At 37.4% G+C, this 17,255-nt stretch overlaps 1 protein-coding gene across 1 annotated transcript in view; it reads left to right on the forward strand.

Moving 5' to 3' along the window:
- SLC49A4 (solute carrier family 49 member 4) overlaps positions 1 to 17,255 on the forward strand; it is a 94,901-nt gene that overhangs the window by 51,104 nt on the left and 26,542 nt on the right. Inside the window, exons 5-6 of the mRNA XM_034422731.3 lie at positions 3,540 to 3,648; positions 5,203 to 5,270. Coding sequence (XP_034278622.2) covers positions 3,540 to 3,648; positions 5,203 to 5,270 — 177 coding nt within the window. The remainder of the gene's footprint in view (positions 1 to 3,539; positions 3,649 to 5,202; positions 5,271 to 17,255) is intronic.

Below are 17,255 nucleotides of genomic sequence, written 5' to 3' on the forward strand. Positions count from 1 at the left end.
AAGTTTTATATGATCAAGTTTAATTTGAAATATACAGAATATGGAAGACAAAAAGCATATTTGGACTGTTTGGCCTAGGAAACCAAAATGAGGCAGAAAAATAACTTATCAATTTCTGCCAATCCAATTATCATTTCATTGCTAACATATTCTTCCAACAACCAAAACAGCGTCTGTATACATAAATATTGCCAGATGGAGTAGATGGAAATCAAATTTACTATATCATTAAATAAGGAGGTAGACGAGCTGAACTGGAACAGTAAAGACAAGGCCAGGGTCTGACTCTGCAATAAACTGCTCATGTGCAAGTGTCAAGTAAAGCTAAAGGCAAAGAAGAAAAAAACCTGGCTTGTTTCCACAATATGATCTTGACCACATATACACCATTTTCTAGCAGAACATCGGGAACTGTTTTGAAACCACTTGTTGAGATGAGCAGCTATAGAAATCAAATTATCTACATATTTTTCCTTCATTTCCTTGTAGCATGATGAATGTTGGCTCACTTTATATATCAAATGGATGAAATATTTGTGGCTTATGAGTGTCTCATATAAAATGCTGATTGTCAAATTTGGCACCATATCCAAATAGAGGGAACAATAGGGTGTGGGGTTATTTTGTGCAACCATTAAAATCACATGTTGAAATCAGATTACAGAGGGGAAGCTTAGTTTATCTCTGTGCAGTCTCTATATACATTTGTTCTCTATGTTACCCAGGTTATTAATAAGTTGTGATATAGTATATCTTAATATAAGAGCCTTGGGTGGCGCAACTGACTAAGTGCTGTTAAAGTAGCATCAGCTGCCTGCAATTACTGCAAGTTCAAATCTCACCAGGCTCAAGGTTGACTCCGCCTTCCATCCTTTTGAGGTAGGTTAAATGAGGACCCGGATTGTGGGGCAATAAGCTGACTTTGTATAAAAAAGAATACCGCTTGGGGGGGCCCGACAGTCCTACTAAGCAGGTATATACAAAAGTATGAAGGCTATTGCTTAACGCATTGTAAGCCGCCCTGAGTCTCCGGAGAAGGGCAGCATATAAATCGAACCAATAAATAAAATCTTTGCTCTGCCTGGAAGGCCACAGATATACATATGGATAATTACTTGGAACTTCAGCTCGGATCCTCAACCAGTTTGTCCTTTAGGACAAGCCCTTTCCCAACAGTGTGCTTATAAGCTATGAATTTATAGGAGGGGTGCTTGTGCTTCTGGATTGTCCATGAGGTCCTCCAGTGTACACTAGAGGGCCTCATGGCAGTGAGACAGAACATAATTCATGTTGCTAGTTTCTGGGCAAAATCTATTTAACCTTAAAATTAATATTTTAATTTTGCATTTTATATTTTATGTCGTGTAGTATGCCTTATTTTAATTGTGATGCTTCTGACACAAATAAACAAACAATATAGGAGGGTGAAGTCAGTGGTGAAATCTAATTTTTTTTACTACCGATTCTGTGGGCGTGGCTTGGTGGGCATGGTGTGGCTTGGTGGACATGGCAAGGGAAGGATACTGCAAAATCCCCATTCCTTCCTCACTCCAGGGGAAGGATACTTCAAAATCCACATTTCCTCCCCACTCTGGGGCCAGCCAGAGGTGGTATTTTCCAATTCTCCTAACTACTCAAAATTTCCACTACCGGTTCTCCGAACTGCTCAAAATTTCCACTACCAGTTCTCTAGAACCTGTCAGAACCTGCTGGATTTCACCCCTGGGTGAAGTGAAGAAGAAGAAGAAGAGCAATATGCTACCTGATACTATCGCCCGACTATATCGCAGTCCATACAGATAGTTCATGACTTAACAACAGTTTGTTTAATAACCATTCACAGTTACTGAAAAAGTAATATATGACCATTTTTCACACTTATAATCATTGCAGCAATTCCATGGTCACATGATCAATATTCAAATACTTGGCAACTGGTTCATATTTATGACAGTTGCAATGCCCTGGAGTCATGTGATCACCTTTTATGACCTTCTAACAAGCAAAGTCAATGGGGAAGCCAGATTCACTTAACAATTGTGTTGCTAACTTAACAACTGCAGTGATTTACTTAACAACTGTGGCAAGAAAGGTGGTAAAATGAGACAAAATTCATTTAACAAAAGTCTCACTTAGCAATATAAGTTTTGGGCTCAATTATGGTCGTAAGTTGAAGACTACCTATATTTCATGAGTGATTGTAAGGCAGAACCTCTGAGAGGGAATACAAATGGAGCAGCAGGCAGGAGTATATTCTTCATTTGTTGTTCAGACCGATGCATACTTAAAAAACTGGGATATATATGTCATATAAGCAGTAAATGAAACTGAAAAATGTTTGAATGCAAAGCTTTTATTAGTTACTGGACTGGTTCTCGTTTCTACATGTGGTAGTATTCAGATAGTTCAGTAAAAAGCCAATGTAAATTCTCTCGACCATGAAACAGAACAGAAGCTGAACTCAAAGTATGAAGGAGAAACATATTTTACAAATCATATCTCTGAAATGTGGTTAATCCTTTTCAAACACAATAACTGAAAACAAGAGCCTGACAACAGCAACATTAAGTAAAACATCAAAATATTGTATTAATTGGTTTTGCCTCAGCAGATATGCTTTAATTGTACACAGTCATGTTCCTGAAGTGAGCCAAAGATAATTTAGACTAAATTGCCTGTTACAATGCTGTACCATCCGCATGTAGCCTCCAGGAAAATCTATATATATCACCCAGTGTTGCTAGAAAAAGAACATTATTTAAATATTTTATTTATTTATTTATTATTTATTTATTATTTCTATTTCTATACCGCCCTTCTCCCGAAGGACTCAGGGCGGTGTACAGCCTATTTAAAAACACAAAAACAAAAACAACAGTTAAAATTTAAAATCATTAAATAATTAGGCTCCAATTAAAATCCCAGAAATTTAAAAATACCCCAATTTAAAACATTATGTTAATAGCCCGGCCTGGCGGAACAACAGGGTCTTCAGAGCGCAGCGAAACACCCGGAGGTCGGAGATCTTACGTATTTCCGGGGGCAGTTCATTCCACAGGGCTGGGGTTCCCACAGAGAAGGCCCTCCCCCTGGGTGTCGCCAGCCGACATAACTTGGCCGATGGCACCCTGAGGAGACCCTCTCTGTGGGAGCGGACTGGTCGGTGGGAGGCTATTGGTGGCAGAAGTCGGTCTCGAAGGTACCCGGGTCCTATGCCATGGAGCGCTTTAAAGGTGGTAACCAACACCTTGAATCGCACCCGGAAGACCACTGGGAGCCAGTGCAGCTCGCACAGGAGGGGTGTCACGTGGGCGCAACGAGTTGCACCCATAACCACCCGCGCGGCCGCATTCTGGACGCATTGCTGCATCATAACTCCAAATAAATTAAGCAAAATTTCACCAACTGTAACTTTTTGCTGCCCAATTTAGTACCTGTTGGGTCCTTGAGGATTCATAGGAGGAGGAAAGTATTGCAATGAAATTTGATCTGTTATACTGTTGACAAACCTGTTTGTATTTTTTTCTTTTACTTTCTAGCAATCCCCGGTTTTTGATGATTGCTCTCGCCTATGCAATACCACTGGGGGTTTTCTCAGGATGGTCTGGTGTTCTTGATTTGATATTAACTCCAGCTCACATAAGCCAAGTAGGTGCACATGTGTGTGTCTGTGTGTGTATATTTCTTTATGGTTTGCTGACAAAAGTTTGGTTTTGTGATTTAAAATTAAAATAACAAGCAGAATGACTGATATTCTATGAGATTAAAAGTGGCATTGTAGAACCTGAACTTAATTGAGCTGCTTCATATCTGAAAATTCAACTTTGGGGAAAGCCTGAACCTTAATTTGTTGGCCTTGAGGAGAGACGTAGTAATTTCAAATTTTATTGCTAGTTCACAAATGTAAATTTGAAAAACCAAAAGTTTTCCCATTAGCATGAAGGGAAAGAAAAAAAAATAATTAGAGTAGCTTTATAGTTTGTTTCATTAGAGGAATACCACATAAAGTTTACCCAAGACTTTTTCATAAGCTACCTTCACATACAACTAAACCAGGCCTATTTATTTCAAGTTCCTCGAGACATGTGGATAGAAAAAGATTATATACTTCTCCAAAGTCTCTACTGAATGTTCTCCTATCTCCTTTCAATTACTAGAACCTCATTGCTTTTCAAACTTTACCTAAGACCTAGTCCAGGTGTCTGCAACCTTAAATACTCAAAGAGCCATTTGGCCCTTTTTCCCAGAGAAAAGAAAACACCAGGAACCACAAAACCTGGATGGGCATGGCCAACTCAATGTCACTCACTTCCATCAGTCATATGACACCCCCCCCCCAGCCACGCCTACCCAGCAGAGAACCAGTTGTTAAAAAACACTGGGAACCACAAAATCCTTTTGACATATCTCTCTCTCCCTTCCCTCCCTCCCTCCCCCCCTTTTTTATCTCTCTATGTCTCCCTCTCTCCCCCTCTCTCTATCTCTGTCTCTGCCCTGGCCACTTCTCCATCCCCGCCATCGCCCTTACCTTCTCAGGCCAGGCGAGGAGTAACTGAGAGGGGAGGGTGAGGGGCAGGGCCAACCAGTGGTGGGATCACCTGACAGGGAGCCACAGCAGAGGGCCCAAAAAGCCGCATGCGGCTCCAGAGCTGCAGGTTGCTGACCCCTGACCTAGTCTAACTCTGTCATGGTTGATCATCTTCTTTTCATTCTCAATTTTTGTTTCGGACCTTAGGAGTCACTTGATCAGACCAGTGACAATGTTCCAAAAGCTCCCAGAAGTCTTCTGTGACAGTGTCACATCCTTGAAATGTAAGTTCTGCCCCTTTGTATGTGCATGCAATGTCACAATGCACATATGAAATGGACAGATTCTTCCTTTCCCTTGTGGATGCTTCTGGTCCGACTGAAATCAACCTATAAAAAATACATCTCATACACCGAGTGTGCTGATTTGTATTTGCTTTCTCAAGAGGATTTTGAGAAAACAGTCCTGAGGGTCTCGAGAAGGAATGTCTGCTTCCTTAGATGGTTTAAAAAGAGATTAGGCAAATTAAATGATAATGTCAATCAATAGCCAAATAGAAATTTACTTTCAGAGCTATACTCCAAAATAGTTATATATATATAGTAAATATCAACCAATTACCTTCTGTGTTGCTAGAAACAACATTGCATTTCTTTATCTTCTTTTTTTTCCAGGTGGATGCAGGTTGGATTGGATTTTGGTCCATTGTAGGTGGCTGTGTTGTTGGCATAGCACTAGCAAGGTAAGCTTTTTTTCTCTCTCTTATTTTTCTTTAGCGAAATTGTGTTTTAGTTATACTAAAATAATGCCTCCTGAAATCATTTCCTCTCTTCCATGACAATTGTAAAAAGAACAAATCATTTTCTATAGATTAGAAAAATGTTCATCTTCTATCTAGAGTAGTAATTTGCCTGGTTTATTTTATTTTTTTAAAGTCCATGAATGCTGAAAATCCCATTCGTTCAGTCATCAAACTACGCAGGGTGTATTATTGTATTTGACAACTAATCTCTATCACTCCATCCAAAGGTGAAAAAAAAACTTAGATGAAGTAAGGAAGGAACTGTGGGTATTTTGCTCATGTTTGCTTTCATCTTCAGTTGTGATTGATTCTTTCAGAAAATTGAATATTATGGGGCTGGTTTGAATGTTATAGTGAATTATTTCAACATCTTGTGAAAGTCTTGTTGTATTTCCATTAATATAAGCCACTGGCTGTGTGTGAGTTGTGAACTTCTGAATACCGCAACATGAAAGTGCTTAATACAAAAGATGTTTAGAAGTAGAGGATGTTATATTGACTTGTTACAACTATCATAGTATTCCCAAATTATATTAGTCATATAAATTGTTCAGTTTAATGAACTTAAATGCAAAAAGGAATTAATATACTTAATATTCTAAATAATATATAATTATAATCAAATGATGAAATCCATGGCTGAATAAACCACATATCCATAAGTTGTATATGCCCACATGGAACTTTTTCCTGCATTCCTTCCGTCTGGACTATTGTAACGCTCTCTACATGGAGCTCCCCTTGAGGAGCACTCGGAGGCTCCAACTGGCGCAGAGTGCGGCCGCACAGGTGGTGACGGGAGCGACGTGGCGCTCCCATGTAACACCTCTCTTGCACAAGCTGCACTGGCTCCCGGTGGTCTTCCGAGTGCGCTTCAAGGTTTTGATTATCACCTTTAGAGCATTCCATGGCTTAGGACCTGGTTATTTACGGGACCGCCTGCTACCACCAATAGCCTCCCACCGACCAGTACGCTCCCATAGGGAGGGGCTTCTCCGGGTGCCGTCGGCCAAACAATGTCAACTGGCGGCCCCCAGGGGGAGAGCCTTCTCTGTGGGGGTACCTACTATCTGGAACGAGCTCCCCCCGGAGATATGGAGGATCCCGGATCTGCGTACCTTCTGTCGCGCGCTCAAGACTTTCTTATTTCATCAAGCTGGCCTGACCTAAGTCTTTCCCCTTTTTAAATGGAAATTTTAAATTTGGTTTTAAATTATTGGGGTTTTAAATTTGTTCAGCCAAATTATTTAATTCATTTTATTTTATTTTAAATTTTGTATTTATATGTTTTATTCTACTGCTGTTCACCACCCTGAGTCCTTCGGGAGTAGGGCGGTATACAAATTCAATAAAATAAAAAATAAAAAAAATAAAATTTCACAAGAGTAAGCCAGTTAGAAATGTTCATTTAACCATACCTTCTCTTTCCTTCCAAATCAGAAACTATGAGTAATTATTCCAAGCTGGCTATGATAATAATGCAGCTTTAAACTATGATTTAAATTTAGCTTGTGGATCTTATTTTATTTGGAAACTATTAATTGTAGTTACTGATCTGGATATAATGGGAAGGAGTAATTAAATGTGGGCTTGCCGGCTCTTTTTCTTACCCCAAAAGAGGAGTGAAATGGCAAAAAAAATGCTTATATATGATTCAGTGTCACTCACATAAATGTATAGCTTAGCTTATGGGTAGCCAACTGCAGCCTGCTTTTTGCTACATGGTGTTGTCCTCAAACATAAAAGCTGAAAGCTGCTACCATGGTTTTTCATCACAACTTTAAAGCGATGGTATAAGTTTGAAAATGAGTATATCACAAATAATTTTTTTAAAAAAACCTCTCCAAAGTCACATGAAAAAAACAAGCCCTGCCTATACTAGTTAATGTGGTCCTTCCCATTTTATGACCTCAGCTTCCCCTTTCCTTTTAAGTTCATCGCCACAAAAAAAAAATCATCGCTAGTTTGCATTCATTGTGTTAGAACTGAATATGATGAAACCTACTGAGCTGTGAAATTTCATAAATCAGCATTTTGTAGCATTATATATTTGTTGCATATCTGATAACACAGAAATAATTTTAAGCTCTTGGTAGTTTTTTGTACGTGCCTTTCTTTTGAGATTATTTTCAGAAGTCTACCCAGGAACTATCTTTAGAAAGGCCTACTGTTTAAGCATCAAAACTAAACTAAATTAAAATAAAAATAAGTGATAGCATTGGGTATGGTAGGTATATGCTGACTTGAGTTGACAAAAATAAATAAATAAAGGCAGGATAAATTAAATGAATACATATTTTTTTAAGCATTTCATTTTCCTGTGCTTTTAATAGCTAGTCAGTACCTTTCATCTTTGTTTCTTTCTGATTCTTGCTTCTTCATCCTTTTTCATCAAACTTTGATCAGATTTTTTCTCCAGATTGATAAACTTTCAAAGTAATGATTCAGTATTTATTTTGTTATTGTTTTAGTTTATGGTTTTAAGCCACTTGCACATTCTTTTGTATTGGAACATGAAACAGGAATGCTGTAAATAAATTAAGTGTAAACATGTGGTTCCAATGAATTGATTTGATTCAAATGAATTGATTTGATTTGATGGCTGTGATATTGTTTACAGGGACATAATTTTAAAGTGCCTCATTATATCATATGATTAACATAATCTTTTCTAGGCTATAATTCTTGTTATATTGCATAACAAGTATATCAAGGAGGGTTTTTTTTCCTCTCTCTTTGTCAACAAAACTCCTTTAAGATCTATGGTATGAAAAACTCACACAACCCTCTAATTTCATATGACCTTGAGCCTAATTTCCAAAGCCGCCTGAAAATTCACATCAGTTTCAATAGCTATTTGTCCATTCTTTGGTGTCGTCTGTATGTGAGAAAGCTTGTTGCAAGAGAAAGAACTTTAAAAGTAAAAATAAGGAGTAAAAGAAAGATTTATATACCTCTCTGCCATGTTAACTCCTCTGTGTTAAAGAAAACAAGTTATGGAAATTATGCAAATCAGAGTTTCTAGAATGTTTTCCAGGCCTCTTATCAGCACTGGCCATAAGAAGCACTTTTGTTTTCTTTTATGTAGCAAACTAAAAAGTTTGTTTATGTGAAAGAGAGAGGGAAGAGAAATTCCACTTTCCCTTGTAGAGCACATCTCTGTGTTTCTGTATATGTGTGCCTTTCGATGCACAGGGTGAGTTCTTATGGACTGCTCTGTGTCAGAAACTAGGAGGAGGAATCAGCAATAATCAGGGATTATCTCAAACAACTATCCCACCAAAATGTCTGGGAAGAATTTTATTCTAGATTGTTTTTCTCCTCAATCCTAAACGGAATATGACTGATTTTCAGACTCAGTCTCTCTCTCTCTCTCTCTCTCTTTGGTTAGTTTTTTCCAGCCTCACCAAATTTGGTACCATTGAGTTGTTTTTTTTCGAAGAGTTGTCCTGCTGATGGATGACTAGACTGAATTCTGAATTTCCTTTATATAATTTCCTTTCATCTTTCCATTGGGCTTGAAGGAATGACAGTGGCATTTTCAAAGAAGAGGCACTGCTTCTTTCAGTCGCGGCCTCTGTTGGCCTGAAGCCTTGAATAAATTAGCCATGAGGAACTGCACACTTTGCTTGAAAAACGATCGCTTTCGACATGTCTTTAAAATCCATTTAAATGCATTTGCCTATTTTAAAATTAAAAGTATTATCGCGTTCATTCCTGGTGCTTATATAGCAATAATTGCAACATAGGATTTTTTAAAAGCTTTATGTTTAAGGTTGGTTGGGAGTAGCCAGTCTTAGTTTATGGATTAGAATTCTTACTAAAGTAATCAAAATACATTATAGCTAAATAGATGTGTTTTTCTGCACATCTGTGGAGCATATACTTTACCACCAAATCTGACATCATGTTTATGTCAGATTTGGTGATAAAGTGTAAGCCCTACAGATATGCAGAAAAACTGTAGTTGGGGTTTTTTTCCATGGGGCCTTACTCCAACAATGCTCGTCTGTATGTAGGTGTGCATTTGCTATAAAAAAAATTAAACAGGAAGGGAGATGTAAGATTACTAGGAATAGTTGTAACTGCCCAGTTTCTTCTTTGCTGAAATTAGGTATTTCTGACAAAATGATAGGTAAATATTTGAAGATTTCCATTTTAGAGATTATCTCATTCATTGTTCTGTACAAATTATAATCACTTGAATGCTTCGGTATCAGTGGTTTCTGTTTTTGCGGGGGTTTTCAAGATGTAACCCCTGTGGATAACAAGGATTGAGTGTACAGTACAGTGAGACTCAATCCCTCATGCTTTTCCTCCTCCACATACAATGACAAGTGGAATTTTAAAGCTTCTGATTATGGTTTTAACAACTTGCAGATATCTTTAAAACGTCGGGTCAAGATAATCCATATTATTGGAAGCATTGGATGGTTCTCCTATCAAAATACAACTAATATAGTTGGCTGTTGGATATGACTAATAGACTTGGATGCTATACTTTTTCAAAAAAAAAATCAATTACCTTATTTTAGAAAATTACTTCTTTCATTGTTAAGATTGCAGTGCTATACTTGAACATATAAATATCTAAAAAATAGAAGTGCTTATTTAGATTTGCTAAATGAGATATCTGGTTGTTAGAGAGCAAAGCTCTTTGATAAAACACTCTCAAGGAAATGGAAACAAGGGCATAGAATTACAACTATAAATATGGGGAGCCTCTTATCTGTTTAAGTCAGCAAAGTCTTGTATCACATTGATTTTTCTTCTACCACGTTATGGGATCTTTTATACAAAGGATAGTTTTTTCTCTTGGTGGTATATTGTAATGGGTGGCCATTCTTTTTTAGCTTTATGATGACTCCTCTGCAGGTTTGCCAATGGAGTTTTATGTAAATTTTGACCTTTTGAGAGAAATTAATTACTCAAACATGTAGCTCAGTTTTAGTAGCAGAATATCTGTTAAAGTCTTTTTTATCTGCTAACAAATGGTTTCCAATTCCATAGCAATGCGTACATTTTTGTTGACTCCAGCACTTCAAACTTTTTCTGCTTTTAATAAAAAGCTAACAGCCTCTTGCCAAATATCTCTTTCTGACTGAAAAATTACAAAACCTTCAAGCACAGAATTTTGAATGCAACAAGAGTAGCAATTTATCTCTGTTGATGAATGACTCCCTTTCCTTAGACCTATTCAGCAATTTATCTGTATAAAATTAAATCAGTGTCTTTGCTGACTATCATCTGCTGAAAGTTGTAATTAGGAAAATTAGGTAATGATTTTTGTCAGGTCAAACAGGCTCATGGATTTCTGTGATGGTCCTGTGACTTGAAGGCAGCTTGGTATATTTTCTAAAGATTTAAGTCTGGAGCCTTTGTTTTGTTTTGTTCCACTAGTTCAGGGGTGTCAAACTCACAGCGTCATGGCATCGCATGACATAGCCCGACTTTTCTCCCCTTCGCTAAACCAGGGGCGGGCATGGGCAGCGCGTGATGCACCCACCATGTGGGCCACAAGTTTTATACCCCTGCACTAGTTGCTAATTTGCTTAGTAGCTCTGGAATTTCCTTTTACAACTTCTAGTGGAGATTTATTCCATCCTACACTGTAACTCAGTCCCAGTCCTTCGGCCACCCATTGCAATAAATTGCAATATAATTTCACTCACCTGGTGAGCATTATTTACTGGCTAAATGCAATCTATAAAGGACACTACATTTAAACCTCTTTCCACTTGGGTGGCGCTGAAGCTATCATTTGGATGTCAAGCAATCTCTGCATCTAATAGAAACGTTTGTGCCTGTGGTACAAAATTATGCCTGTCAAAGGAAAGCGGAGTTGGAAAATGAGCTTTCAAATTTCATTATTTTGTTACCAGTGGTATATGGTGCCTTCCTCCACATGAGATTTATGCCACTCTCCTAACTCCAGACCAGAAATTTGAGATAATTTATATGGGATGTTTATGATTGAAAAGCCTTAGATATTTTAGGTGGCTGGTGGGTATTGTATGCTTTTCTTATTCAGTATGAAACAAAGCTAATTTGGGTTGGGGAAGGAAAGAAAAAAAACTTTGGAAAGTGACACCTTTTTTTTTTTTTAACTTAAATTGCACAGCATTGCAAAATCAACCTGATTCTTTTCCCCTCATGGCATTTTTCTTGTCATATTTTATAATGGCCAGAGTTATTTTTCAAGTTTCATCCTTCATAGCTCAACATTTCCTTCAGCATTAAACTACAGCAAAGTCAAAATGCAGCAACCTTGCAACATAGGGTGATATCTATAGCAATAAGGAGAGGAGTTTAAAGATTTAATTAAATTGTGAACTAAAGGATGCATACAAAGTGACATTTTTAGTTCATGAAATACTGGTCCAAATTAAAGGGGTGACAGCAATATGCTCCTTGGTGTCCTGTAGTAGGAATTGAACTGCCTTCTCAGTGGAAGCTCAAGGTCAAGGGCTATATTGCAATTTGTTGGAAAGAAAAAAGGAGGGGAAGAAACGAATAGCAGACGTGATAAAGTGTGTGAGTGGAGAATAAATTAGAATTGGACCAATTTTTCTGAATGTTAGTTGCTAGATAGAAAAAAAGAGCAGAATGCTGTTTCTTGGGGTTTATTATTAGCCTCAGTTGGAATGCAAGACTTGGTCTGAAATGGCAATTATTAGTGCCAATGTTGTCTGATAATTAAGGAAGTATTTCTCTGTGCGTAATGTTAACAAAAAGACATTGACTTTACACATAAAAGCTGTGCTTAAAAGCTGGGATCTTAATTCCCAGAATTCTCAACCAGAATGGCCTTTAGCTAGGTCAGTTTTGGGCTCATATAGTCTTTATTTATTCCCAGGTAGTTTATTTAATTTGTATCCTACTTTTCATTCAGAAACCTTAAATGTGGTACTCTCCTCTCCCCCTTCCCCTACAACAGCATATAGGTCTGAGAGAGATTCACTGGGCTTACATATCACCCAGTGTGTACGACTTGCTCATATGACACTAAGAGGCTTACAATATGTAAAATTAAAGTATCTATAAAAATCAATACAAACAATTCATTAAAATGCAAGCTGGTAAATTAATGCAAGCTGATAAATTGTCTTATGTCCTTTAGCTCCCAAACTCAAAGATCCTATGCCCTCCAAGTGGCACAAAGTCAGAAGGCTGTCCCTTTTCAGCTCAGGAAATGTTAACTTTGTGCGTCTAGCCATTTTCTGCAGCTATATGAACAAGGGGCTTAATAAACGTTGGACAAATAAAACCTGAGTCACTTTTATGCTTTAAGAGTGTGATGGAGAGTTCAGATCTATTTGGAAGACAGAATCTGAGCCCAATGATGGTTGAGCTGGGCTACCTTTGCACTAGAAAGGATTGCTGGGGGACATGGCTTGAACTAACATGTCTTTAAAGGATTCGGACCATCTTGGTTTAAGGACCCAGCCAGAACCTGAACTAGCTTTCAAAAATATTTATTGGGCTTCTCTCTACTCAGCCACAATATGAAGTTGCAATGTGCTTTAATTCATGGAAAGATCTGATGAACAATAAATCACAAGTATATGACACTTTAGGAGAAATAATTTAAAATCTTGAGCAGATAGTGCTTCTGCACTTTTTTCATGATTAAAGGGAAATTAAAACCATTCCATTTATATTTTCATATATCAATAAGATTATCGACTGTGAAGTCCAGAGGCTTCACAGTAAGAAAGTAAGAAGCAAGGAGTTAGTTAATGCTTTCATCTAACTATCTATGAATTTAATATCAATTTTGAAAGGTCAGCACATAAACAACAACCAAATATATATCCTAGGGAAAAATAATAACTGATATTCAGGACTGACATCAGAAACTTAGTAGCCAGCTTGGTCATGAGATGCCTCTTTCATTAAAAGATACTGTCAGATGTAAATGCCTTATTCTCTAATGTGTAAATAATATATGAACGGGGTTATCTTATTCTTCACTTCTTAATGTATTCATAATTCACCACTCCCACTTATAGCTCCACCCATTGTATATATAAGGAGCCACCTACACCCTTTTCCTCGCTTCTATCTGTGAATATTCAGTGAATATAGAATGCCTATTGTAAATAAAAGGAAATATATTTAAACCTTTAACTCTTGCTAATATTATTGAGTCTGATCCTGAAAATATTGCAACAAGCTGGTAGCAGAGGATGGTTAATTGACTCAATAAAAAACTTAAAAATGTCTAAGAAAGATAGGCCCAACACCAGGGCCTACAGCAAAGAAATGGAAACAGAACAAGAAATAATCAACGAATCCACAAACACAATTTCGAGAGAATCCGAAGAATACACCACTGAAGACGAAGAAATAATAGATGAAATTGATGACCAGAAGGAAATCGAAATAGAGAATAACGAACTCAGGTCAGAGATATTAAAACTATTAAAGAGCCAGAAGAATGATGAAAGCCTCATCGCGAAACTCCAAGATATGCTGAAGAACAGCGGAGCAGCGAGAGAGAAAAACATCACTAATGAAAAGTCTAAAGACCCAAAAATAGTGAGTGATATGACTGCAGAGAAAGTCATTACGAAGAAGAAAAACAGTGATCCCGCGCGAAATTTTGAATGGCAGCCATCTTGGTTTCAACAGGCCTCCAGGGTGAGCGAAGCAGAGCCAATCAAAATGCTCAATTCAAAATTTCTGGCGCGAAAAACGTTATCAAACAACGAAAATGAAAAAGAAGATTCAAACTCCTCAGAAGAATCAGAATCAGAAAGTGAAGATGATTCAACAAACTCCCAAATAAAATCAGCAATGAAAACGCTTTTTGCTGCATTTGGGCCAAAACTAAAAATTAACAAACAGCTACCGAAGAAGCGAGCGAGCAAGCCGATGCCTCAAGACCTGCCCGCTCCCATCCTGACTACGAGAACGCCGACGCCCGAACCCAGAGAGCCCTGCCGGTACCGCCCTACGCCACAGACCGAAGCAAGCACCAAAGCCCTCAGGGGAAGAGGAAGAGCAGCCGCCGTCGTCAAGACTCCCAAAATCGAACCAGAGACCGATTCATCTGAAGAGGAGCAGAACGAGCGAGCCACAATGGAGAGAACCTTCCACGACGACTCCAAAGAAGAAATGGACAACGTGCATGCGCAAAACTACGCAGACGGTCCGGGAAGACATGAACTGGTGAGGAGACCATGCAGACTCGTTGCGAGCATCCCCATGCCGTTTTGCAATTTTCTACACTTGCGAGACCACGGACTACCTCAGGTTGTAAGTAATGGACACAATAATGTCGGAAATTTACCCAGTGACTTCCCAAAGCTAAGGGTTGATGGCGTTAATTTGCAAGAATGGTATCAACAGCTCCAGGTTGTCTTTATGAAGGAAAACTTATTATTTTTTATCACTAGTCCCCCAAAAAGACCTTGGACTCTAAAAATAGATTGTTTACACCATAGAGCATTTTTCTTAATAATATCTAGTGTGTCTCCTGCAATGTATCATAGCATTAAGCCAAATCTGACTGTTTCAGAAATCATTCAATGCATGTTTAATTTGTTTCACAGTGACAGTGTAGCTACCACCACAAGGATGTCTAAAGATTTCTTTTCATCTAGGGTAAAACCAGGGGTTTCCATAAGTGAGCATTTAATATATTTAAACAAAATAAGAACTGAGCTGCATTTGAGGGGGGAGGTGATTTCAGACCAAACAATGAAAAGTGTTATTATCAACTCACTTGATTCATCATGGGACAATTTTATGTCACATTTAGACACTATCAATCTAGGATATTTATCCATAGAAAGTCTATCCAATAAATTGATAGCAGAAGACAATTCAAGAAGGAATCGTTCTAGCAATCACACAGAACACAAACCATATAGGAAAGTAGCTTTCCAAGAAAAATATAATGAAACATTTAAATGCCACAATTGTGAATCCAGGGAACACAATAGAAGAGACTGTCCCAAAATTTCAAGAGAAAGGCATAGGTCAGAATATAGAAACAAATACAATTATAGACAGTCTTCCATAGATAGACATAGATATAGGAGCCCACCAAATTACAAAGAGAATAGAGGGGGCAGAGATAATTCAAAGGATAGAAAATCTGGCTCACTGAACGGGCTAAATAAACAAGACAACACTAACATACAGCAAAATGAGAACAATAATTGGCTTATTGATTCTGGAGCAACTAATCACACCACTAATAACAAAAATATATTGTCTTCATTTGCAGAAGATAAATTTGTAATAAAGGTAGCTAACCAAGAAAAGGTGCAAGTATTAGGTAGAGGGAATGTAACCTTGCCTGGTCTAGGAAAAATAGAGGGGGTATTGCTAATACCTGAGATACCTCATAACATACTAAGTGCTATAAAACTAAGTAGAGATTCTGACATTAACATTGTTTTTTCAAAAGGAAAAGCGATTTTGGAGAAGAATAAAATAAATATAGGCACAGTGATGATTAAAGGAGGCCTACCTTATCTGATAACAAAGGAAAAATGGTTGCATAACATTGACTCAAATATGGAAGATTGTATTGAAGTAGATGATGAAAATGTTAGCAATAGTGACAATGATGAGTGTAAAACATCTCATGATCACAAAGATGCACACAATGAAAAAAAACCAAAAATAGGTAAGCCAATTCATGATGAGTGTGCTCACATCTTACATAGGAAGTTAGGACATGCCAGTTTTCCTGTAGTACAAAAAATGACTGAACACGCAGAAGGTGTTAAAATAAAAAATTGTGAAAACTATTTGGAATGCTCAGTATGCAAATCTACAAAACTAAAAACTAGCCCCAGGCCAAGAAAATCTACTAGATCAACTAACAAAATTTTTGATTTAGTACACATGGACTTAGTTGGTCCATTAACTCCATCAATCACTTATAGAAAACGTTACTTCCTGACAATAGTGGACGATTATAGCCGCTATGGGTTTGTTTATACATTAAAACACAAACATTTCAAAAATTTAAAGAATTTTACAAACGCATAGAAACACAACACAACATCAAAATAAAACAAATTATGACAGATAGGGGATGCGAATTCATGTCTGAAGAATTCTCCCAATGGTTAAAAGACAAAGGAATGTTACATTACACATCTAGTCCATTTTCTGCGTTCCAGAACGGGATTGTAGAGAGGAAAAATTCCACATTACAAACCATGATTAGATGCACATTGGAAGATGCTGGCTTAAGCAAACAATTCTGGTCAGAAGCCTTACATTATTCAAATTACACACAAAATAGAACATGGTCCAGCATTGTAAATAAGACACCATATGAAGTGATGTATAATAGAAAACCAAAATTAGCACACATGCATATATTTGGAGTCACTGCAGACGTACACATACCTAAACAATTAAGAAGAAAGGGAGAAAACGTATCCAGAAGACTCAGATTTATGGGATATGAAACCGGTACTAAAGGGTACAGATTCATTGATAACAATAACAAATTTATAGTCTCCAGAACAGCTGTGTTCCATGAACAGGCTAACTGGTCTAAATTACATCTTAATGAAATATTTCCAAATAAATATAAAGGTACAAAATCTCATGAAGAAGGGATCATAGAAAAGCAAAATATCAACAAAAATAAGAACAAAACCAAAATTTGGACAAATAGCCAACACAAAATTAAGACAGACACATTATCAAAAAAGGAAGCAAGATATTTGCATGATAACGATAGTAAACCTGAAAAAACCATTAGAAACACCAGAAATCAAATGCCAAATAAATACAAGGATTACATAATGCATATGGATGGTGAGCCAATAACACCCAATACATATGAGGAAGTGTTAAAACTCCCTCGTGAAGAAAAAGAAAAATGGGAATTAGCGATGAAAAAAGAGATGGAAAGTTTACAAGGATTAAATGTATTTACACCTGCAATTG

Source organism: Pantherophis guttatus, chromosome 1, assembly GCF_059756535.1.
Source record: "Pantherophis guttatus breed Tessera chromosome 1, ASM5975653v1, whole genome shotgun sequence".
NCBI classification, from domain to species: Eukaryota; Metazoa; Chordata; class Lepidosauria; order Squamata; family Colubridae; genus Pantherophis; species Pantherophis guttatus.